The 24,789-nt window shown below is 46.6% G+C and overlaps 1 protein-coding gene across 2 annotated transcripts; it reads left to right on the top strand.

The window, feature by feature from the left end:
* The first annotated feature begins 2,700 nt into the window (after nt 1-2,700).
* Nucleotides 2,701-24,335, top strand: GATAD1 (GATA zinc finger domain containing 1). 2 transcript variants are annotated; one of them, XM_088443855.1, is made up of 6 exons: nt 2,701-2,911; nt 4,924-5,151; nt 5,870-5,995; nt 16,230-16,289; nt 19,200-19,383; nt 22,030-24,335. In XM_088443855.1, the coding sequence occupies exons 2-6, from the start codon at nt 4,924-4,926 to the stop codon at nt 22,218-22,220; spliced, it is 789 nt and encodes a 262-aa protein (XP_088299981.1). In that variant the 5' UTR covers nt 2,701-2,911; the 3' UTR covers nt 22,221-24,335. The 2 variants fall into 2 exon arrangements, with proteins under 2 accessions (XP_088299981.1, XP_088299980.1); XM_088443854.1 differs by having other exon boundaries at nt 2,701-2,950.
* Nucleotides 24,336-24,789: the final 454 nt, after the last annotated feature.

Here is a 24,789-nt window from a genome sequence, read left to right as displayed (position 1 = left end):
TAGCCGCAGCAGGTGCTTTTTTCCCAACATTGAAGAAATGTTGCAGAAGAGCACTTAGGTTATTTTTTTAGTTTTTTTAAGTGGTCCCATCAAATTTGGGGTACATGAAAATGGGTACTAGCATATTTTTATGTCCCTAAAATAAGTTTTTAAAAATTCTGCAACTATGCACCTGCCGCTAATAGCCTATTCTAGAATACACCTGCCACATATTTGCAGAATAGCCCTGAACCTATTTCCCTATTTTTAAACACTTTTTTCCCATTTTTTTTTTCACCCCAATTTTTTTATTAATTTTTTGGGGTGTCCCTATTTTTTTTTTTTTTTTTGACACAGTTCTTTTTAAAATGTCATTCCCAGGGGTGCAGGCTATTTTTTTTTTTTTAAGCCTGCACCCCTAAGCCCCAATTCTGCACTTTTCTTGCCACCTATTCAGTCGTGAAAAGTTATCCACGTATTTATTCAAAGACTTTTCGAACCTGCGAAAAGTCTTTGAAATTGAATACAGTGTAAAACTAAAACCTGCGATAATGACGTCATAGGTGCGTTAATAACGCACCTATGACGTCATTATCGCAGGTTTTAGTTTTACACTGTATTCAATTTCAAAGACTTTTCGCTCCATATTGAAGTCCCCTAATAGGAGGTTATATACCATTATAAACAGTACTATACGCTAATACAGTAATATAGTTATAGGAGGTTATATACAGTAATATACACTAATATACAGTAATATCTAGTCATAGGAGGTTATATACAGTACTATACACTAATGTACAGTAATATCTAGTCATAGGAGGTTATATACAGTACTATACACTAATATACAGTAATATCTAGTCAGAGGAGGCTATATACAGTACTATACACTAATATACAGTAATATCTAGTCAGAGGAGGCTATATACAGTACTATACACTAATATACAGTAATATCTATTCATAGGATATATACAGTACTATACACTAATATACAGTAATATCTATTCATAGGAGGATATATACAGTACTATACACTAATATACAGTAATATCTAGTCATAGGAGGTTATATACAGTACTATACACTAATGTACAGTAATATCTAGTCATAGGTTATATACAGTACTATACACTAATATACAGTAATATCTAGTCAGAGGAGGCTATATACAGTACTATACACTAATATACAGTAATATCTAGTCAGAGGAGGCTATATACAGTACTATACACTAATATACAGTAATATCTATTCATAGGAGGATATATACAGTACTATACACTAATATACAGTAATATCTAGTCATTGGAAGTAATACAGTTTTATACAGTACTATACACTAATATACAGTAATATCTAGTCACAGGAGGCTATATACAGTACTATACACTAATATACAGTAATATCTAGTCACAGGAGGCTATATACAGTACTATACACTAATATACAGTAATATCTAGTCACAGGAGGCTATATACAGTACTATACACTAATATACAGTAATATCTAGTCAGAGGAGGCTATATACAGTACTATACACTAATATACAGTAATATCTATTCATAGGAGGATATAAACAGTACTATACACTAATATACAGTAATATCTAGTCATTGGAAGTAATACAGTTTTATACAGTACTATACACTAATATACAGTAATATCTAGTCACAGGAGGCTATATACAGTACTATACACTAATATACAGTAATATCTAGTCACAGGAGGCTATATACAGTACTATACACTAATATACAGTAATATCTAGTCAGAGGAGGCTATATACAGTACTATACACTAATATACAGTAATATCTAGTCAGAGGAGGCTATATACAGTACTATACACTAATATACAGTAATATCTAGTCATAGGAGGATATATACAGTACTATACACTAATATACAGTAATATCTAGTCAGAGGAGGCTATATACAGTACTATACACTAATATACAGTAATATCTAGTCATAGGAGGATATATACAGTACTATACACTAATATACAGTAATATCTAGTCATTGGAAGTAATACAGTTTTATACAGTACTATACACTAATATACAGTAATATCTAGTCATATGAGGTTATATACAGTACTATACACTAATATACAGTAATATCTAGTCATAGGAGGTTATATACAGTACTATACACTAATATACAGTAATATTTAGTCATTGGAAGCAATACAGTTATATACAGTACTATACACTAATTTACAGTATCTAGTCATTGGAAGTAATATACGGTTACAAATGGTAATATACAGCTATATACAGTAATAGCCCGTCATTGAAGTTAATATACACTTATATAGTAATATGTAGTCATAGGAGGTTATACAGTAATATACACTAATATCTCGTCATTGGAGGTAATATACACTTATACAGTAATATCTAGTCATAGGAAATTATATACAGTTACAAACAGTACTATAGAGCTATATACAGTACTATCTGGTCAGTAAAAAAACAACCAATATAGTTACATACAGCAGAGCAGCGTCCTACCCAATGACCGTTCTATACCGTTACTCTGCCTCCCATGTACCACAGACCAGCGCACTGTGATGTCATAATGAGCTGTGTATGACGCACCCAGAGGCTGCCCCCTGGCGGTCAGGTAACCGTGCTGCAGCCACTATCGCATGCTCCTCCCTTCAACCTTACGTCACTAGCGTTCCTAGCCAATCAACGTTGGCGGAGCTGAGTGTCCCGGATGTGAATATTGCCAGTTCCGCCAGCAGCGCTGCTGCCCTCTCTCTCTGTCTGTGTATGTGTGTGAGCGTTGACGGGCAGTGACTCCAGTGACGGCGGGGGGGACGCGTTGGTCTGTCACGTCCCTGCAGCGGTGGCGGCATCTAGCGGAGATCATCGAGACCGGGAGGAGTCACCCGCCGGGGTCGGCCGGAGATCGCTGAGGTCTGTCAGTGTCCTTCCCCGGCCAGCCTGTGCATGATGGTATTTGTAGTTCCGCAGCAGCATGGGATCTGCGGCGGGCTCCGTCCTCCGCTCACACACACTGTCTCCCCCGGCCACCAGTCTGTGACACACAGCGTGCTGTAGTCTGTGTTACATCACTGATGACTCTATATACACATATAGGATGTCATTATGCCTCAGTTCATTACTCTCTATCTATGGTGTCACATGTATAAGGTTGGGGGTTTATCCGTCCTTAGTCTATGTAACCGAGAAGATGGTAAAAAAAAAAATATATATATATATATATATATATTCGATGTCATTGTCCTGTATTGTATTGTACTGTAAGTCTTTTGTCACCTATTTGTTTTCAGACAGTGTAAGGCCCTGCAAAACACTTGTAGCACCATATAAATGATGATAAAATATATATATATTTACACACACACACACTCTCTATTGAGGACGGCACTCAGGGCATCTGCTCCAATAATGCAGAAGACCCTAAAGCTGGGTACACCCTTTTTCGATTGCAGACTGATCGGGTAAAACAGGCGTACACACTGTGCAGACATGTCCCAGTGTGTACGGGCATCTTTGGGATCGGGAGGTCGAACTGATAAATATTAAAACGTACATAAGATGCCACCTCCCGATCGTTGCTGGAGCGTTAAAAGCCGTTTATCGGCTAACGTTCCTGCATCGGGACCAGCGTACACACCTATACAATCCAACAGCCGTTCTCACGATATTGGATGAACGGCCTGATGATTGTATAGGTGTTTACAGTGGTCCCGAAACAGTTTTGAATCACGGTACCCTAGAACAGGTCACATTTTCCAGATCACCCAGCAGGTGCACAGGTGTATTTATTGCTCTCCAACATTTGAAAAGATCCACATGTGGAGCTAATTATTTCACTTGTGATTCTGAGAGGAGACCTGGAAAACATGCACTGTTTGGGGTCCCGAGGACCGAGTTTGAGAACCTGTGCTCAAGAGTATCCGCATTGTTTTCACGGCACCCCTAAGCCAAAGGTGTGTTTTTGAGAAATTCTGCCAAAAATTTACTGAAATAAATTGTGCTTCAGAAAAACAGCAAAATTCACGCGCCGTACTATACAGGTAGTATTAGATTAGATCTCTGACTGCAGCCAGGAATACTAGAACATCTTTTTTCTTAGTCTAACCTGTCATACTTAGGGTCAGTTATGTGGTGGTGACAGGTTTGAGCTATTGTTAGTCCACATATTTACATTGACCATAAATAATTTGATTTGCTGCTGAGGCACCACAGAGTTTGGGAACCACTGCTCTGAGTGTTTTAGAACAGCAATAACATTCTTTCATCGGGAACCTATATATTCTGCGACAGACACTTGGCTGATCGCACATTTATTAGAATGTTGCCCAATCAGTGTGGTTGGGGGGGGGATTCAGTTCAGTTCAGCGCAGTGAGGCGACATGGGGTTCCGGAACAACAATTTGTGTGCATCTATATTGCAAGTTCTGCCTCATCCAGCAGAGACGCACAGGAAAACCTGCGATGGTAGGCAGGGAGGCATTTATGCAGGAAGCTGTCCTAGGGGCAATAGGCTGAATATTGGGTACTGCCGCCACAGACTGAGGCGATGGGTGGAGTTTAAATGATGATGATGTAAAATTACCGTAACACACACACACACGTCTTTTATGCTGTAATCTGAACTACACATCCCGGCATGCCCTTCCACAGTTTTGCTATTTAGCCATGTTAAAACTGTTGCACGGCATGCTGGGATGTGTAGTTCAATAGCAGCTGGAGGGCCACTCATTGCCCACCCCTGCTGTATTGTCATGTGACGCTCCTGTATGTACCATGGGCTGTATCTGAGGGATCACATAGCACTTTGTCATTCATGTCATTCCCATGGTCCTGCTTATGTACACGCACTGCGTTGCTTCGCTCTTTGTGGTTGCACAGCAATGTAGTACCATATACATTTACTGTTATTGTGATATATAATGCAGATGCCTCTTGGACTGAAGCCCACATGCAGTATGTGCAAAACCACCTCCTCTTCCATGTGGAAGAAAGGGAGCCAGGGAGAGATCCTCTGCAACAGCTGCACCGGGAAAGGCAGCACTGGGGGCACTGGCAATTACACTGGTGGGACTGGATCAAGCAGTACCTATAGTGGGATAGGCTTCGCCAGTACCTCGTCCTCCCAGCAGAGTAATGGTGGCAGCGGTAAGCAGGTCAGTAATGTATTATAGTTATTATCATTATTATGATATGTTTATCTATGGTGTGGGATACATTTTTATTTTCAATAACTTCTTTTCATGAGTTATTGCTAAATGAATAAGTCTCTAAGGCCGTACAAAAGAGCCGATGGCCGTTCCCTTCTCTCTACATCCCAGAACATACGATATAGAGCGTACACACCATGCAATCTGCAAAACGGCTGCACGATATATCATGCTGGAGTGTTGTATCCCATTGTTTCTCCTGTACACACTGTGCAATCATGGTGTAGGTCACTGTTAGTTCAGGTGATGTCTCCAGAGGAAAGGTTGGACCAGTATATCTTGCCGTCTTCCGGTTGAGCGCACACACTGCACAATGCATACTACATTGTTCATGACATCTTCCCATCTGATGTGCAGCACATGAGATGCGACGAGTGACGCACCATTGAGCGTACACACTATGCGATGTGGATGATAATGTCGTTCCAGTTTGCCTCAAAACAACATATCGTCCAATATATCGCCTAGTGTGTACTCGGTCTAAGATGTATCTGGTATCATAATGAAATAGTTATGAGGGAGGGGAGATAGGAAAAGGGATGGGGGGGCGTGCTCCAGAGCCGTTACCGTTACCTAATTTCTGGGGGAAGGGGGGGGTTTATCGCTTGCTTACACAGCTTTGCATATCTTTGTATATAGTGACACTGATTTTCTTTGCCATTAGTCCAAGCAGGAAATCCACAGAAGATCTGCCCGTCTGAGGAACACAAAGTATAAGTCTGCTCCAGCTATTGAGAAGAAGGTTTCTACCAAAGGGAAAGGTCGTCGGCATATATTTAAACTGAAGAACGTAAGCTATTTACTCCTGGGCCTTCATTTTATTCTTTTTAGGGTATATACATAACTGCAAACCGCACCTTACATAACGTAGAGACTACAGAAGGAGTTTGGGGGCCCTGCATGCAAGAGCCTACATTCTAGAGGGGCTATGGGTGGACATATAGAAGAGGAGGAAAGCAGAACTGGGGAGTGGCTGGAGAGATAGGAGGAGGGGTGCTAAACCTTCATTTTGTTGTGGATCCATCATCTGTTTGATAAAATAAAGTGAGTATAGACCATTAATTCCACATGAACCCAGCTGGAGACGGATACCATATCCGGAGGTTGAAATGCCCCCGGCTATGATCCTGATACATTCATGTGTTGCCGGCCTATAACTTTTCTGTTCTATGGGAGTCCTGTAAAAAAAAATATCATAATACCAAGAAGAGCTTAAAATGCTGTAAATGGGTTTCAAAGAGAAGAATAATTTGTCCTTAGCTCTGCAGCACAACTTTGCTGGATAATGTTAACATTACCTGGAACCTATATTACTATACTAGCCGTAACCTAGATTTCGTTCACGACCCTCTTTTATATTTTCTCTTTTCACTTTATTTTTTTAAAACGCCTTTTTGCGATTACATTTTGCTTTGTCAGAGTATAAGGACACTTAGCAACCAGCAGACAATGCTTGGAACCCCCTCCTTCTAGCTCAAAAAGATTTACGTTTATTGAATTCTCTCTTTCGAATTTTTATTTGGAAGTCCAAACGCCCAAGAATTAGGCTGATTAAATTACAGCAAACGGGGGTATTAATTTTCCTCACATCCTGAATTATAGTCACGCCGCAATATTAAGGTGTCTCCGTGACTGGATCCATGACCAAGACATTTATGCAAACTCATTAATTGAGGGTACATTTTTAGAAGACTGTAATTTGGTGAGGTTCCTACATATGCATGATGCAGAAATTCCAAATCATATACGAGATAACCCTCTTATGGTCCACACGAAGAGTCTGCCATATTATTCGTCACTGTTGCCAGTTAACTCCTTATAAATCTATATTTTTGCCTTTCATAGGGAACCTGGAATTTCAGGGAGGTAGGGCAGCATTTCCTTTTACTAAATGTCATAAAGAAGGGCTGACTACCCATCAGGCCCGCCAAGAGCCGTGGCGGGCCCCGGTAATAGGGGTGTGTGGCCTAATCGCGGGAGGCGTGACCACGCCCCCTTGCCGAGAAAAAAAATATATTTGCAGCGGCGCTGCGCGCTGGGAAGAGGGGGCGCTCTGAGCCCCCTCAGTCCGGCGCAAAGCCAGGGAGGGTGCGATCAGTGTGATCGCTCCCCCGCACAGGCATAGGGGACTGCCGTGGCTACTGCTCAGCAGCCACGAGCAGTCTCCAACTGCAGCTCAGCACACGCTGTGTGCTGGGCTGCTGTGAGGGGGAGGGGGGGGGAGGAGTGGCGCCGGGCCCCCACTGGGCCCCTCAGGAAGCCCGGGCCCAGCTAATCTGTACCCGCTCCCCCCCCCTCTCGGCGCCCCTGACTACTATAGGTATGTTTCTTAACATGCCATTGAAACGCTCACTTAATTATGAGGAGGCGTCAGAGAGGTTTCCCTCATTTCGTATTCATCCCCTCGCTTTTCTGCAGGCTAAGGCCCGTATTCCATTTGAGGTCCGGGTCCGCGATACTTTTTCGCCGATGACGTCATTTTCGCCTGTTTTGCTTTTACCACATATTCAATTTGAAAGACTTTCCGCCTAGGTGGAAAGTCAATGCAATGTACTAGGCGAAAAAGTTTTGCCTATGAATCGCAGGCGGAAAAAATGCAGAATTGGGGCTTTGGGGTGCAACATTGCAGGAACCCCCGTGCATCCTTCAGACAGTCCCCCAAAGGTAAACTGTGTCAAAAATTAAAAAGAAAAAAACACTTAAGGACACCCCAAAAAATCACTTTGAAAAAGGGGGCAAAAACAAAAAAAAAGTTGGGGTACAAAGTTAAAAACTAGCGAACTTGACTCTGGGGGGGTCCCCAAGTATGCCCCAAGTGTTTTTTTGATTGCAGGGGCTTGCGGCAGGTGGATTTTTCACGATTTTTTCAACTTCACTTTAGCAACTTTAAATTATGCTGACCCCCATTTTCAAGTACCCCAAATTTGCTGGGATAACTTATTTTCAGGAAAAAATATTCCAGAATACTATTCTGCACCACGTATAGAAAGACGCTATTTAGCAGCTATTGAGCCTGTTTAAAAACACCAAATACCTTCAGCAAGCCAAATTGGGGGGTACCATAGGGAACCCCCATGTCAGAGCATCTTTTGGGGGGTGTCAGGCTGATTTCCCCAAATCTGACAGCACTTTCCTCCTGTTCAAGTTTCTCCGGGTCCCGTTTTCTCGTACTTTCACGTTGAATATGGGGTAAAGCGGGCACGCACGTGATACTTTTCCACCTGCAAAATAGGCGAAAAGTCTCGGACTCAAAAAAGTATCTCGGCTCAAATTGAATACGGCTCTTAGTATTATGCGGCTTCAGTCATTAGATGTTTCTCGAATTCGGATTGGGAAAACACATTTAATACTATGCTTCACTCAGTACCAGCTACAAAGAAGGCGTTATCAATACACTATTCCTTTTTATGACAACCCATGTGACATGAGGTGGTGCGTACTGGGATGAGTATGTGGGTGCAGGTGATTCCCTCGTTATCATGCAAACTCTTAACAAAGCTCTTCTCTCATCACGTAATTTACTCCAAGCTATTCAATATCAAAAAATGTTTCTGAATATTTTTCACAAAGCCTACTTCCCCCCACATAGACAGTATCTGGCGGATATGACCTCTTCGGCCTCTTGCCCTCGTCAGTCCGCCATAGCCAACTTGTATCACTATTTTTGGTCTTGTCCTCTTTTGAGAACTTTTTGGCTTCGAGTAAGGAAATACGCCCTTGAGCACCTGGTGAATTATGTACCATTCGCTGATATATGAGCTCTGTTTGGGATACTTCCGGAACTGTCAGCGAGTGGCGAAGGGCTGTAAGAGACTTCTGCTCATTGTTAGTGCGGTGGCTCGTAAGACAATACTCCAGACATGGATTGAAACTTCACCTACATAGCGTCTTTTTAAAGAAAAGCTCTTCCATGTATTTAACATTGATTGGATTGAGACAATAAGAGAAGGAGGCTCGTGTCGGAAAATTTTTCTTATCTTGGGAGAGCTATATAGGAACTCTGACCTCAGCACAGAGACATAGAATTTATGAATCATTCAAATTTACCCAATGGTATTGTCATCGAATAATATTTGGGGACCCTCCAATTAGGTTAGACTTTTAAGGGATTATGCTTTGTTCACTTGAGCCTCCTTCCCCCCCCCCCCCCCACCCCTCCCCCCTTGGCATCTTCTTCCTGCGGCCGTTTTCCTTTCTAATATAGATGGTTCGAATGCTATATGTATCTTTGGATCGATGGATAAGAGTACAAGAAGTATCATTTTTATATTTAACAAGCTTCTGGAACATCTGTGTTTGTTTATTTATTTTTTCTCATATGCAATTGTATAAATATACACAAACACAAAATGTAAATTGATGTAACACTTCATTTTGTTCAGTGATCAGCTGTTATGGTAACAGTTACAATATGTATGTTTTGATTTCATGGTGTTTCAATAAAAAACATTTGCTTGGAACAAAGGACCTGATTCAGAGTTGGAAATAGAGTGAGATCTCTCTCTCAACTGATCATCTTGGTGAAACCATGCTACACTGCAGGGGGTACAGATTTAAAATGTGCAGAGAGATTTAGATTTGGGAGGGAGGTATCCAAACTGACATCTAAATTGTAGAGTAATAATAAAGCTGTGCAGTTTCTACTTCAGGGTCCATAGGGGGTCCACAGGGTTGACCTTGGGGGGTATAGCTGGATCTGGATCCACGGGCACCACGCAGTTAAAGCTTTGCTGCTCCCAGGATGCACTTGGGTCCGTCCTCCTCTATACCCCGCCCCGGCCACAGGCACCTCAGTTTTAGTTGGTGCCCGGCCGGAGTCGGGTCACCCTGTCGCAGTGGGGCTGCAGGAGCAGCCCCTAAGCTTTATTTTAAAAGAGAAAATTTTTATTTTTTTCTTCTTTTTTTACACTTTTAGAGCGGCAGCATCAGACTGTCCTTTAGGACGTCCACGCTGCCGCTCCTTCTCCCCGCTGGCGCCGCGACGCCAGTACAGCTCTGGGGATCGCGGCGGGACCCCAGAGCCTGTACTAGCCGGGCTCTGGGGACTCCCTTGACTGCTGCCGGACGCGACGGGGATCAGGTAAGCCGCGGGTCGCCGCGTGCGGCGGCCCGCGGATACTTCAATGCAGTCAGGAGCCTCCGGTCTCTGGGGACAGACCGGAGGCGCTAGCGGCGGCGGCGGGCTCCCCCTCAATTGAGGAATACCCCGCGTGTCCGCTAGACCACCAGGGTATCAGGCTGGTAGCGGGACCGGCAACCCGGGGGTTAATTGCTAGCCAGGGGAGGCAGCCTTCCCTGTCTAGCGGCTCCTCCCCTCAGCTCAGCGCGCCTTTCAACTAGGAGTCTGGCGTCGCTGAGCTGCTCTTATCTCTCGGCCACTCCTCCTCTGAGGTCTCCGGCGGCCATCTTTACTGGCACATCGCAGACTCCCAGGCGGTATCAAGTGGACCGGTCCCCCTGTGTACCTCTCCCCTGCTAAAGGACAGTGTACACAGCGCTATAGCCCTCCCAGACACTGAATCTGGGCGGTTGATTGTAGCGGAAGGTGCAGTGAGTACTAACTTTTCTGCATTGTATGTGACTATTGCTAGTGCTGCCTGTCTGTGACTTATTCTCCTTACTGTCAGCTTATAACTATCCCTTTCCTTCTCCTACGGCCCGGCAGGTGTGTGGGGGAAGGGCGTTTTTCTGAGACCCTCACATATATAAAACACGTATTTGTGGGGTCAGTCACATACTGTTGTGTGCTACACAGTACCATATCTGGGCTGTTGTTTCGCATACTGGTGAGTGCGCGGGTGTTAAAACCGTAATTCCTCTGGTGATACCTATTTCTTGTGTATTTACGGTATCATGTCGGATGAGGAGACTGAGCGCTCTGTGGCTCCTGTGCTATTTTCCTGCAGACGCTGTGCTGCTGGAGTTGATGGGGAGGACTTATCTCAGGATGGTCTGTGCGGGCGGTGCCAGCTGGTACCGGGCCCCTCCAACCCCCCTGTATCACAGGACCCTCCTTGGGCGATGTTTTCACAGGTGCTGGCGTCTATTGCGGACCGGTTATCGGTCCCATCAGCGGTCCCTTCTAGGGCGTTACCGCAGCCCACCATCCCCCATTCCCCGAGGGTTCCACAAATGTTGCGGTCTTCCCCCGGGGCCCAGACTGTGGGTCCTTACTCGGGACTGCCTGTGTATGTGCAGTCTTCCCCAGGGACGTGTCAGTCTGTAGTGCCTTTGCAGAGTGTTGCTCCGACGGCTCCTCCGCCTTGGGTGGATGTTCTATCCAGCTCCGTACAGAGTCTGGCGGCTTCATCCTCGGCGTTTCAGTCTATGTTGCAAGGTGATGTGCCACCAAGGGTGTCTAAACGTCCGGTTGTGAGTTCACTAGCTGCGCAGTTGTCGGACTCGGAAGTGTCCTCAGATGATGGAGAAATCCATGAGGACTCTGACTCTGATGTCATGGGGCAGGAGGTGGAAGCTAAGTCCTCCATTAATGTTCCAGCCTTAGTTAGGGCGCTGCGGGCTATCCTACATGTTGAGGATGATGCGCCGGCTCCTAGGTCGAAGTTTCCTAATTTTAAAAAGGCCAAGGTGACCTCAACTGTGTTCCCCCTGTCTGATCAATTATCGGATCATATGGCGGCGGCCTGGCAATTACCTAGTAAGAGGTTCCATCCACAGAAGAGGTTGGCGGCGAACTATCCTTTTCCTGAAGCTCATTGCAGGAAATGGGAAACTCCGCCGGCGGTGGATTCCCACGTTACCCGCTTGATCAAAAGCGCGACGTTGCCATTGCCGTCTATCTCCTCTTTGAAGGATCCCACGGACAGGAAGGTGGAGACTTGTTTAAAGTCCATTTATTCTCTTTCCGGGGCGGTGGCTCGCCCGTCCATGGCTATCTCCTGGGTGGCTAAAGCCATTGAGGCATGGGCCAATGCCTTGGAGGATACCTTTCCTGATGAGGCTACGGATATCCAGAGAGCGTTAGTGGGACAGATGCGGGATGCAGCTTCCTATATTGGGGAAGCGTCTTTGGATGCCAGCCTGCTCACTTCTAGGGTGTCGGCTGCAGCGGTATCTGCTCGGCGCTCCCTGTGGCTGAGGTCCTGGAGGGCTGATGCAGATTCAAAAAAGGGTCTGGAGGCCTTGCCTTTTAATGGTGATTTACTATTTGGTCCGGATTTGGACAGAATAGTGGATACTTTGGCTAAGTCCAAGTCGGCTTTTCTCCCTTCGGCCTCTGCGCCGGCTAAAGTGAGGAGCTCTGCCTTTCGGTCCTTTCGGGTTCAGGGTAAGGCCAAGGGCCAGTCCTTCCCGAGACATTCGGCGACCAAGGCCGCACCCAAGCCCAAGAAGCAGGCATGGAGTGCTCGGCGCCCTTCTTCCAAGCAGGAGGATAAGCCTGCTGCCTGATGGGACGGGCCTCTCTCTGGGGGACCCCAGAGTGGGAGGCCGACTTCTCCAATTCGCCCAGTGTTGGCACAATACCACCACGGATGCCTGGGTTCGAGAAGTAGTCTCTCAGGGGTACGCCCTGTCTTTTCGGTTCAGGCCGCCCCACCAGTTTTTTTGTACGAGTCCTTCTCTGGACAAGACCAAAGCTGGTCAGATTCAGGTAGCTATAGAATCCTTGCTACAAGCAGGGGTCATTGTTCCCGTTCCGCAGTCTCAGCGCGGGACGGGGTACTATTCTACTCTGTTTCTGGTACAGAAACCCAATGGTTCTCATCGCCCTATCCTGAATTTGAAGTCTCTGAACAGATACCTCAGAGTTCCCAGGTTCAGGATGGAAACGTTACGTTCCATCATTCTGGCGATGGAACCCGGGGATTATATGGTCTCCCTCGATATCCAGGACGCCTATCTCCATGTGCCCATAGCACCGGCACATCAGCGGTATCTGAGGTTTGCTATCCTGAACCATCACTACCAATTTCGGGCGTTGCCTTTTGGCCTTTCCACGGCTCCGAGGGTGTTCACCAAGGTGATGGCGGTTATGGCTGCCCACCTTCGGGGTCAGGGTCTACGTCTGTTGCCGTACCTGGACGATCTTCTGCTGCTGGCGAGCTCCCCGGAGGTGCTTCTTCGACATCTCCACCTGACCATTGCTTGTCTTCAAGCACACGGGTGGTTGATAAACTGGAAGAAGTCCTCCCTGATTCCATCACAGCGGATGGTTCATTTGGGAGCCCTGCTGGATTCTCGTCAGCAGCGGATTTTCCTGACTCCAGAGAAGGTCTCCTCCCTGCAGCTGCGGATACACAGTTGCCTGAGCAGTTGCCGCCTGTCGGTCCATTCAGCTATGAGAGTTCTGGGGTCCATGGTGTCGACATTCGACATGGTGGAATTTGCCCAGTTCCATTCCCGGCCCCTGCAGGGGCTGATTCTATCGGAATGGAACGGGTTACCTCACCGGATCCGCTCTCAGATGCTGGTGTTGTCCGCGGAGGTTCGGCAGTCTTTGGCTTGGTGGCTTCAGACGGTGCATCTGGTCGAGGGGCGCCCCTTTTGGATCCCGGACTGGGTCCTGCTCACGACGGATGCCAGTCTTCGGGGTTGGGGGGCAGTGACCGGCTCATTATCGCTTCAGGGTCGTTGGTCCGCGGAAGAAGCACTTCTCCCCATCAACATCCTGGAACTGCGGGCTGTGTACAGGGCCCTGCAGTCGTCCGGCCCCGCTCTTCACGGAAGGGCGGTTCAGGTGCAGTCCGACAACGCCACCACGGTGGCGTACATCAACCACCAAGGGGGAACTCGCAGTCGGGCAGCAATGTCGGAGGTGTCTCGCATTCTTGCTTGGGCGGAGTGTCACGTTCCAGCGATCTCGGCAGTCTTCATTCCCGGAGTCCTCAATTGGGAGGCGGACTTCCTCAGCCGTCACGATGTGCATCCCGGGGAATGGTCGCTTCACCCAGAGGTGTTTCAGCTACTCGTGGACAGGTGGGGGCTGCCGGAGCTGGACTTGATGGCCTCCCGTCACAATCACAAGTTGCCCGTTTACGGGTCAAGGACAAGAGACGCAGGCGCAAGTCTGGTAGACGCTCTGTCGGTGAAATGGACGTTTCACCTGGCGTATCTGTTTCCTCCGATATCCTTACTTCCTCGGGTTCTGCGGAAATTCAAGCAGGACGGCGGCACGCTCGTGCTGGTGGCTTCGGCGTGGCCCAGACGTCCTTGGTACTCCGATCTGAGGTGCCTCTCCATCGACGCTCCGTACCTTCTTCCTCAGCGTCGGGACCTGTTGTCTCAGGGGCCCTGCCTTTACCCGGATCTGGGTCGGCTGTCTTTGACGGCGTGGCTCTTGAGACAGCCGTCTTGAGGTCTAGGGGTTTCTCCAGTTCAGTGATTGGTACCATGCTTAGGGCACGCAAGCCTGCCTCCGCGCGGATTTACCACAGGGTGTGGCGCACTTATTTTCAGTGGTGTGAATCCAGAAACTATGATCCGCAGGTGTTCCGGGTTTCCAGAATCTTGGAATTTCTTCAATCGGGTTTGGACCTCGGCTTACGCCTGGCCTCTCTGAAGGTTCATGTGTCTGCTTTGTCCGTGTGGTTTCAGCGACGGATTGCTACACTGCCAGATGTTTACACCTTTTTCCAAGGTGTTCTCAGGATCCAGCCTCCCTTCGTGCCTCCGGTGGCTCCGTGGGACTTGACGGTGGTACTGAGGGTCTTGCAGGGTCCTCCTTTTGAGCCGCTTGAGTCGGTGGAGCTCAAGTGGCTGACGTTTAAGACCATTTTTCTCCTGGCAATTGCTTCGGCCAGGAGGGTTTCAGAATTGGGGGCGCTTTCCTGTCGCCCTCCTTTTCTGATTTTTCACCAGGACAGGGCAGTGCTCCGCACGCGTCCTGAGTTTTTGCCCAAAGTGGTTTCAAAGTTCCACATTAATCAGGAACTTGTTGTGCCAGCTTTTCAGTCACCTGATCTTTCGGCTGGTGAGGCTTCCTTGGATGTGGTCCGGGCACTTAGAATCTATGTGGACCGGACTGCTTCGGTTAGGAAGTCGGATTCTTTGTTTGTCCTCTTTGGTTTTCACAAGAGGGGTTGGCCTGCCAACAAGCAAACGATAGCCCGTTGGCTTCGTTCAGTTATTTGTGAGGCTTATGCGCAGGAGGGTTTACCTGTGCCAGCCTCTGTTAAGGCTCATTCCACTCGTTCTGTGGGTCCCTCTTGGGCTGCTAGACGTGGCGCCTCCGCTGTTCAGCTGTGTAAGGCGGCTACTTGGTCTTCAATTCAGACGTTTTTGAGGTTTTATGCGTTTGACACCTTCGCCTCTCAGGATGCATCCTTTGGGCGCCGGGTACTCCTTTCAGCACAGGAGCGTCCCCGCCCTTAGTTGAACTGCTTTGGGACATCCCCAAGGTCAACCCTGTGGACCCCCTATGGACCCTGAAGTAGAAAACAAGAGATATGGTAAGAACTTACCTTTGTTATCTCTGTTTCTACGAAGTCCATAGGGTCCACAGGGCGCCCGCCCTGACGCACCTGGCTTCAAATGGGCTGTGTGGCTGGTCACCGGTTTTCCGTCTCCCATTTCTGTGAGTATGGTTTCTTGTGTGTTCCAGTCTTCCTTCTCTCTGTTTAGTCTCCTCCTCCGGCCTTAGCTGCTTACCAACTGAGGTGCCTGTGGCCGGGGCGGGGTATAGAGGAGGACGGACCCAAGTGCATCCTGGGAGCAGCAAAGCTTTAACTGCGTGGTGCCCGTGGATCCAGATCCAGCTATACCCCCCAAGGTCAACCCTGTGGACCCTATGGACTTCGTAGAAACAGAGATAACAAAGGTAAGTTCTTACCATATCTCTTGTTATTTGTGGGCTACATGTAAAAGCAGCCAGTATTTACCCTACATGCAAAAAATAAATTATGTATTTACACCCCTTGCATTGCAACATGGTTTGTCCAGGTACACAGTTAAATGCTTTCTCTCTCTCTATTCCCAACTCTGAATCAGGCCCAAAACCTGTAAAATAAATTTGTTCTGATGTCTATTTCAAATGTATTGACTTTATTTATTTTTCTGTTTAATAGCCCATTAAGGCTCCAGAAGCCGTGTCCACAATAGTGACGTCAGAATCTATCTTCCACAAGGTATGTAATGCCTACTGATTGGTCACCAATCAAATGTACCATGTGACATTTTCTCTGATTATTCTCTGTATCGCAGGGATATAGGAGTTTTTTTGATGGAGCTAAGAGATGGCAGGATAGGATATATTTTCTGGAAGTAAGGGCCGTATTCAATTAGCGGCGAAAACGGACGTGTTTTCCGCCATTGGCGAAAGCGGACGTTTTTCGCCAAAAAACTGGAGAAAAGTTTTCTTCATCCGAGACGAAAAGAAAAGCAAAATCCATATTTTTGGCTAAAAATGTGTGGGTTTCTTTCAGAACCCTGTGGGCACCCCCCCCCCTTCCCCTAATGATAGATTACTGAAAAAAAAAATCGTAAGTTGCGCACTTTGGCGAAAAATTACCGCGTAAATTTTGTGCAAAAAAAAAAAAATGTTGAAAATGGTTTTAACGTATTGGGTCTGATTTTTCAGGGGGGCCAGTATGGATGCGTGAAGTGTTTTAAATATCGTACGCGGTCGCAGCAGGTGGTTTCTTAACGGTTTTTAAAATTCCGTTTTTACGACCCGAAAATTTACTTGCACCCATTTTAACGTACCTCAAATTTATGTGGAACAAGTAAATTCCTGGGGAAAAAAAAATAGCTTTCGATCATTTTCAACGTTTTTTTTTTTTTTTTCCAGCCCAAGATTTGCACGGCCGTTTGTCGCCAAAGTACGCAACTTCCGAAAATGTTTTGGGGTAATTTATCATTTAGGGTAGGGGGGTTGTCCAAAGGTTTCTGAAGGAAAACTCCACATTTTTAGACAAAAAATAGGCAGTTTGCATTTTTTTTTCTCTCGGTCTGGGATGGAGAAAACTTTTCTCCAGTTTTATTTTCTCCATTATCGCCTGCGTGCCGTTTTTACATATTTTTTTTTGGGGGGGGGGGTGAAATAAAACTGCAGTTTTCGCCGCTAATTGAATATGGCCCTAGGTTGGAAGTTAGGTGTGCATTAAACTGCCGGCTGGGAAGACTAGAATAGAAGAGCACGGTACTGCTAATATCATGGACTGCAGCCATTTCATTGTACATAATCTCACCATTACCTGTTTGTGCATGGACTACTGTCTGTGATATTGGGGGTCATTTGGTAACAAAGGCTGAAGCTGATCCAATCGCACATTTTCTTTCATGCACTAAAAAAGCAGGACGACAAAACAAGTACTGTAATTCCCAAGCAGGAGAAATATTGGGATGTACATCTAAAAGATATGAATATATAAAAAATATATTAATACAAATTTATAAAAAAAAAAATAAACTTCAGAGCATGCAAAGCATGACAGGACATGTGACTAGTAGACTTCTATAAAAAAAACTTTAATCACAAATCAATCAAAAGCAAATAGCAGTAAGCGGGCTAGAAAGCTGCATCTGAGAATCTCTGTGGCTCTGCAAAAAGAATTACATTCTAACAAAATACCACAAGGTGGCTGTAGTGAGAGCTTACTCTGACATACGGTAGGTCTGATGTATCTCAAATGAAATAAAATGATGTTCTAAGCCAGGGATGGGGAAACCTCAGACCCAGGGGCTGTATAAGACCAGCAGAATCATTTGGTCTGGCCCTCTGAGCTTTTTTCTGCTAAACTCATCTGGACAGTAGGGTGCCTAGAATGTCACCCTGCAGCCAGAATCTATGCAGCAATGCTGCCTGGAGCGTCCTTAGGACGCTTCAGACGGTCACACCGCTGCCCTTACAGCTCTCCAGTGCATCCTCAGGATGCTCCGGGCATTGCTGTAATCACCCGATCGATTGTGCCCCCTCTGTGTGACATCACACAGAGGGGGCGTGGCCGGCATCGGGCCTGCAAATGTTATATATATCAATATGGCCCTCGGCAGAAAAAAGGTTCCACACCGCTGTTCTAAACAGTGAGATATCGGATGGATCATTTGCGTGCCCTTAACTCTGCATAGACCGCAATGACTCTTTACACACCAGTGACAGACCCTTAGGACACTTAGTCCACGTACTAACGTCCCCTTGCTGCACAGTGTCAACCATCCAGCTGAAATAGGAGATGCTGAATCCCCCAAGCTTATAGTTGCTTACACTATGCCATGGAGCTTCGCACAGTGATAAAATGCGCAAGATTAATCGGCAAAACAGAGTAGCGTGCAACTCTGGACGAACCCCAATTTTACTAGGGAGGCAACTATATAAAGATGATCCTTATGCATTAAATAGTAAAGTACTGAATACAGATAAAAATAAATATAGTCCAACTACAGCAATGACCGGTACATACTATTGATCTTTACCAATCTTTAAAAAAATGTAAATATATGTAAGGGTCCATATCTGAGAGTTTCTGTATGATAATTCCCAGTATCTTAAACTGGGTAAACACTGAGACGATATCGGCACGACATGTTGTTTCCAGCCGAATCTGAATAACATATCAGCCGCATCACTCACTGTGTACGGCCAATATGCGCACTCCCATGGTAGCATACGATATCGCATGCGGCCCCATTGCAGGTAATGAGGGATGGAACATCGTTCTCGTGTGTACCCGTGGTACAATAGGTCGGTCTGTCGGCCCGACATATCGTACCGATACACATCGCTCAGTGCGTCCCCAGCCTTACTATTCTCCAGAGCTCTGCTGTGCAGCCAATTAGAGTTGGTACAGTGTGTCATGTGACGTCTGCTGTGCAGCCATTATAGTTAGTACAGTGTCATGTGACCTCTGTTGTGCAGCCATTAGAGTTAGTACAGTTGTCATGTGACCTCTGCTGTGCAGCCATTAGTTAGTACAGTGTGTCATGTGATCTCTGCTATGCAGCCATTAGAGTTAGTACAGTGTGTCATGTGATCTCTGCTGTGCAGCCATTAGAGTTGGTACAGTAGGTTTGTAACTCATATCTGCTTCTTGCTGCAGGGACTGTATTATCAGGTCGGTGATGTGGTTTCAGTCATTGATGAGGATGATGGGAAAACATATTATGCCCAGATCAGGGGCTTTGTTCAGGACCAGTACTGTGAGAAGAGTGCGGCTCTGACCTGGCTTATTCCTACTCTCTCCAGTCCCCAGGACCACTTTGACCCAGCGTCTTATATCATAGGTATTTATCTGGATAAATCACCATAATTATGTTCACATGTATAAATACAATTCCCCTATTCCCACCATACAGTGGATGATGCGCTGTCTTGGTACGATGGATTTTCTGCGCTTTTCTGACCACTGGTTTGAAGTCTCTCCAACCTCCGCTGTTCGGCTATTAGAGTTAGTACAGTGTGTTATGTGACCTCCGCTGTGCGGCCATTAGAGTTAGTACAGTGTTATGTGACCTCCTCTGTGCGGCCATTAGTTAGTACAGTGTGTTATGTGACCTCCTCTGTGCGGCCATTAGAGTTAGTACAGTGTGTTATGTGACCTCCGCTGTGCGGCCATTAGTTAGTACAGTGTGTTATGTGACCTCCGCTGTGCGGCTATTAGTTAGTACAGTGTGTTATGTGACCTCCGCTGTGCAGCTATTAGTTAGTACAGTGTGTTATGTGACCTCCGCTGTGCAGCTATTAGTTAGTACAGTGTGTTATGTGACCTCCGCTGTGCGGCCATTAGAGTTAGTACAGTGTGTTATGTGACCTCCGCTGTGCGGCCATTAGAGTTAGTACAGTGTGTTATGTGACCTCCGCTGTGCGACCATTAGAGTTAGTACAGTGTGTTATGTGACCTCCGCTGTGCGACCATTAGAGTTAGTACAGTGTGTTATGTGACCTCCGCTGTGCGGCCATTAGAGTTAGTACAGTGTGTTATGTGACCTCCGCTGTGCGGCCATTAGAGTTAGTACAGTGTGTTATGTGACCTCCGCTGTGCGGCCATTAGAGTTAGTACAGTGTGTTATGTGACCTCCGCTGTGCGGCCATTAGAGTTAGTACAGTGTGTTATGTGACCTCTGCTGTGCGGCCATTAGTTAGTACAGTGTGTTATGTGACCTCCTCTGTGCGGCCATTAGAGTTAGTACAGTGTGTTATGTGACCTCCTCTGTGCGGCCATTAGAGTTAGTACAGTGTGTTATGTGACCTCCGCTGTGCAGCTATTAGTTAGTACAGTGTGTTATGTGACCTCCGCTGTGCGGCCATTAGAGTTAGTACAGTGTGTTATGTGACCTCCGCTGTGCGGCCATTAGAGTTAGTACAGTGTGTTATGTGACCTCCGCTGTGCGGCCATTAGAGTTAGTACAGTGTGTTATGTGACTTCCGCTGTGCGGCCATTAGAGTTAGTACAGTGTGTTATGTGGCCATTAGCGTTAGTACAGTGTGTTATGTGACCTCCTCTGTGCGGCCATTAGAGTTAGTACAGTGTGTTATGTGACCTCCGCTGTGCGGCCATTAGAGTTAGTACAGTGTGTTATGTGACCTCCGCTGTGCAGCTATTAGTTAGTACAGTGTGTTATGTGACCTCCTCTGTGCGGCCATTAGAGTTAGTACAGTGTGTTATGTGACCTCCGCTGTGCGGCCATTAGAGTTAATACAGTGTGTTATGTGACCTCCTCTGTGCGGCCATTAGAGTTAGTACAGTGTGTTATGTGGCCATTAGCGTTAGTACAGTGTGTTATGTGACCTCCGCTGTGTGGCCATTAGACTTAGTACAGTGTATTATGTGACCTCCGCTGTTCGGCCATTAGAGTTAGTACAGTGTGTTATGTGACCTCCGCTGTGCAGCTATTAGTTAGTACAGTGTGTTATGTGACCTCCTCTGTGCGGCCATTAGCGTTAGTACAGTGTGTTATGTGACCTCCGCTGTGTGGCCATTAGACTTAGTACAGTGTATTATGTGACCTCCGCTGTGCGGCCATTAGAGTTAGTACAGTGTGTTATGTGACCTCCGCTGTGCAGCTATTAGTTAGTACAGTGTGTTATGTGACCTCCGCTGTGCGGCCATTAGAGTTAATACAGTGTGTTATGTGACCTCCGCTGTGCGGCCATTAGTTAGTACAGTGTGTTATGTGACCTCCTCTGTGCGGCCATTAGAGTTAGTACAGTGTGTTATGTGACCTCCGCTGTGAGGCCATTAGAGTTAGTACAGTGTTATGTGACCTCCTCTGTGCGGCCATTAGAGTTAGTACAGTGTTTTATGTGACCTCCGCTGTGCGGCCATTAGAGTTATTTATGTGACCTCCGCTGTGCGGCCATTAGAGTTAGTACAGTGTTATGTGACCTCCGCTGTGCGGCTATTAGTTAGTACAGTGTGTTATGTGACCTCCGCTGTGCAGCTATTAGTTAGTACAGTGTGTTATGTGACCTCCGCTGTGCGGCCATTAGAGTTAGTACAGTGTGTTATGTGACCTCCGCTGTGCGGCCATTAGAGTTAGTACAGTGTTATGTGACCTCCTCTGTGCGGCCATTAGAGTTAGTACAGTGTTTTATGTGACCTCCGCTGTGTGGCCATTAGAGTTAGTACAGTGTGTTATGTGACCTCCGCTGTGCGGCCATTAGTTAGTACAGTGTGTTATGTGACCTCCGCTGTGCGGCCATTAGAGTTAGTACAGTGTGTTATGTGACCTCCGCTGTGCGGCCATTAGAGTTAGTACAATGTTATGTGACCTCCGCTGTGCGTCCATTAGACTTAGTACAATGTTATGTGACCTCTGTTGTGTAGCTAAACTGTATTATCTCTATATGTTGCTGTTTGCCCTGTAGTGTGTGATTTATGAGGGAGGTGTCACCAATAGTCTGATTGTGTGTTGTTTTGGCTCCTCAAGGACCAGATGAAGATCTTCCACGGAAAATGGATTGTTTGGACTTTGTCTGTCATGCCCCCTCTGAATACTTCAAGTCCCGCTCATCACCTTTCCCCACCCTCCCTTACCGGCCCGAGAGGGGATATATTTGGACTCACGTTGGCCCAACTCCTGCAATCAATATCAAAGACACAGTTGGCAACCATTTATAATGTAGCCATGGATAAATGTTTGGACACTAGAGGACTAGGATTACTTGTACATGGTTTGTGTGCGGTTACAATAGGAATGAAGGACCTAAGGACATTACAGAGGACCGTTCTGTTGACGGAACACAAGAGGACTCTCCCAGCTTCTGTTCTTCAGTGTAAACCAAAAGCCAACCGCGTGGATGCACATCCCTCTGCCTGCCGGGGACCACGACCACCCACCGTATCATTGTAACTTTCCTAGCAGTACGGCTATAGTGATATGGTAGTTCATGCAGCCGCATAGCTCCCCACGGGCGGGCACGCAACTGCATAGCTCCCCACGGGCGGGCACACAACTGCATAGCTCCCCACGGGCGGGCACACCATAGTGTCCCTGTCACACACAGTACTTCTGCTGGTAAAATGTTACATTGATTGCTGTGTGTAACTTTCTGGTTGTATGAGAATATAAACGTCCTGCGTGACCCATTGGCACAATATGTTTTGTATTACAGTAGATGTGCTTTACGTTTTTTATCTCCCTTATCACGGTATATACTACCACACATCTAAAGATTATCTGTCCAACAGCCAACTAGTTGATTGGTTGGAATGAAAATCTGGTAAGGTATACAATCAGCAATTTGCTCCCAAACGCTGGAAAATGGACCAAAACTGTTGTTTGCACAAATAGTTTAGCTCAAACATTTAACAAACTTGTCTGAACGACCATTTTCATCTGTTTTCTTGCGTTTAGGAGCAAAATGCCTATCATCCTTTACTCCCATACGTTTCCAGACTTTCATTCCAACCAATCAACAAGTTGGCTGGTTGGATGTAAGTTTGGTCTAGTGTGTGGCCAGCTTAAGTATACGGTGCTGCGATATCCTCATGGGTCATGTAACGAGGTTTCACTGTGGTGCATTTGTGTGCGTTTCATCCTTACATAACAAGGGACATTGGCCCTCATTCAGAGCCGTACGCTCTGAGCAGAGCGCACGCTCTGCATGAGGGCCGGGCTCCTTTTTCATGGAGCGTCCTCCTGGACGCTCGTATAGCTGTGGGTCACCACCCACAGGCTATACGAGCGTGCATTTTGATGGCCGCGATGGTCGTGACCATCGCGACCATCGAAATTGCGAGCCGGAGCCTGCGGTTGAGGTTTTCAACCGCAAGCTCCGGAGTGATTTTGGCTCTATCAGAGCCAAAATCACTCCCACTGATATCACTAGTGATGTCAGTGGGCCGGCTTCTGACGGGAGGCGTTCCCGTGGGAACGCCCCCGTCAGGGAGGCACGCCCCCGGCACGCCCACCAAAGGGGGCGTGCTGTCAATCAACATTGACAGCACGCCCCCTTTGATCGGACACAACGAGCGAAGGAAAGTCCTTCGCTCGTCGTGTCTGGCGCATGCGCACGACGGAGCTCCCTCCGTCGTGCGCATGCTCAGTGCAGACCATCGACCCACTTGCGAGCGTACAGCCGCTCGCGAGTGGGTCTGAATCAGGCCCATTGTCAGGCAGAATTCTGTTACTAACAGTTATTTCTAGTGTGTTGTAATGTCTGCTCTAACCAATACAGTAACCTTCCTCCCACAAGCCTCTGCTCACTGTAATCGTTACTGGGCCTTGTCTGTGGTAAGTGTCCATCAGGCAATGAGTACAACCTCTCCAGACGTTGTAACGCAGACTTTATTATGTGTGAAAGCCAAGCAGTGAGCAAAGCGGCTCTGCCCAGTAACTAGTGGGACTCAATACTTGATAGACTTAGGGAAGCGGGGAGGGGGGTGGTAAGGCCAAGTAGGGGCATGCCCTCACCCCACTCGGGTATCATTGAATCGCTGAGGAGGCCTGGCCGCATCATCATGTGGGCCATGGTTACACATCCCCCGAACAGCCCATGTCCTTCACACCCACCCCCTTCCTTTTGGCTGTGCCTGTATATAGTCTGAGGTCAGTAAATATACCCAACATAGACATTACAACACAATCGGAATAACTGGACTGAAATTAATTTCTCCTTTTAAATAAACTTTGGCTTTCATTTACAGATACTGTATATAGCAATCTCATTGACTTCTTGGGCTACCTGTTATATAATTGTTGTAATTTTAATTAAATCTTATTATAAAAAAATATATATTTATTACATGCTGATTTATTTATATATTTATTTATTACATGCTTATTCTAATTGCTGAAGCTCACCTCCTTTTCTATGATTAATGACATTGAGGCATTGTGGCCTGTAATGTTGGAGTTTGGCACTGATGCTGGGTTACTTGTGGTAATTTAGCACTGAATCAGAGGTGCAAACCTAGGTCCTGATTCAGAGGCGCTCGCCATTTGCGAGCACTCGCTCTGAATCAGGACGGATTTAAAAAAAAAAAAAAAATCCACCTCCAGGCCGCTCGCATAGCTGTGGGTGAACACCCACAGCTTGTGTGGGCAGCCTGGTGATGGTTGCGATTATCGCGACCATCGGGTTTGCGACGAGACCCTTGTGGTAGGGTCTCGTCCACTGCAAGCCCCAGTGAACTTCCTGCTCTAATAGAGCAGGAATTTCACTACTGACATCACGTGTGATGTCAG

This window comes from Taudactylus pleione, unplaced genomic scaffold (assembly GCF_031769625.1).
Source record: "Taudactylus pleione unplaced genomic scaffold, aTauple2 ptg000335l, whole genome shotgun sequence".
In the NCBI taxonomy this organism is placed as follows: Eukaryota; Metazoa; Chordata; class Amphibia; order Anura; family Myobatrachidae; genus Taudactylus; species Taudactylus pleione.
Note: the sequence above shows the minus strand (reverse complement) of the source record. Positions and strands in the feature narration are given on the sequence as shown.

Bases quoted from the DNA above. Each gene is read 5' to 3' on its own strand.
- GATAD1 (XM_088443854.1), top strand. The intron at 5,152-5,869 runs GTCAGTAATGTA...CTTTGCCATTAG, and splicing joins ATGGTGGCAGCGGTAAGCAG to TCCAAGCAGGAAATCCACAG. The intron at 19,384-22,029 runs GTATTTATCTGG...TGGCTCCTCAAG, and splicing joins CCCAGCGTCTTATATCATAG to GACCAGATGAAGATCTTCCA.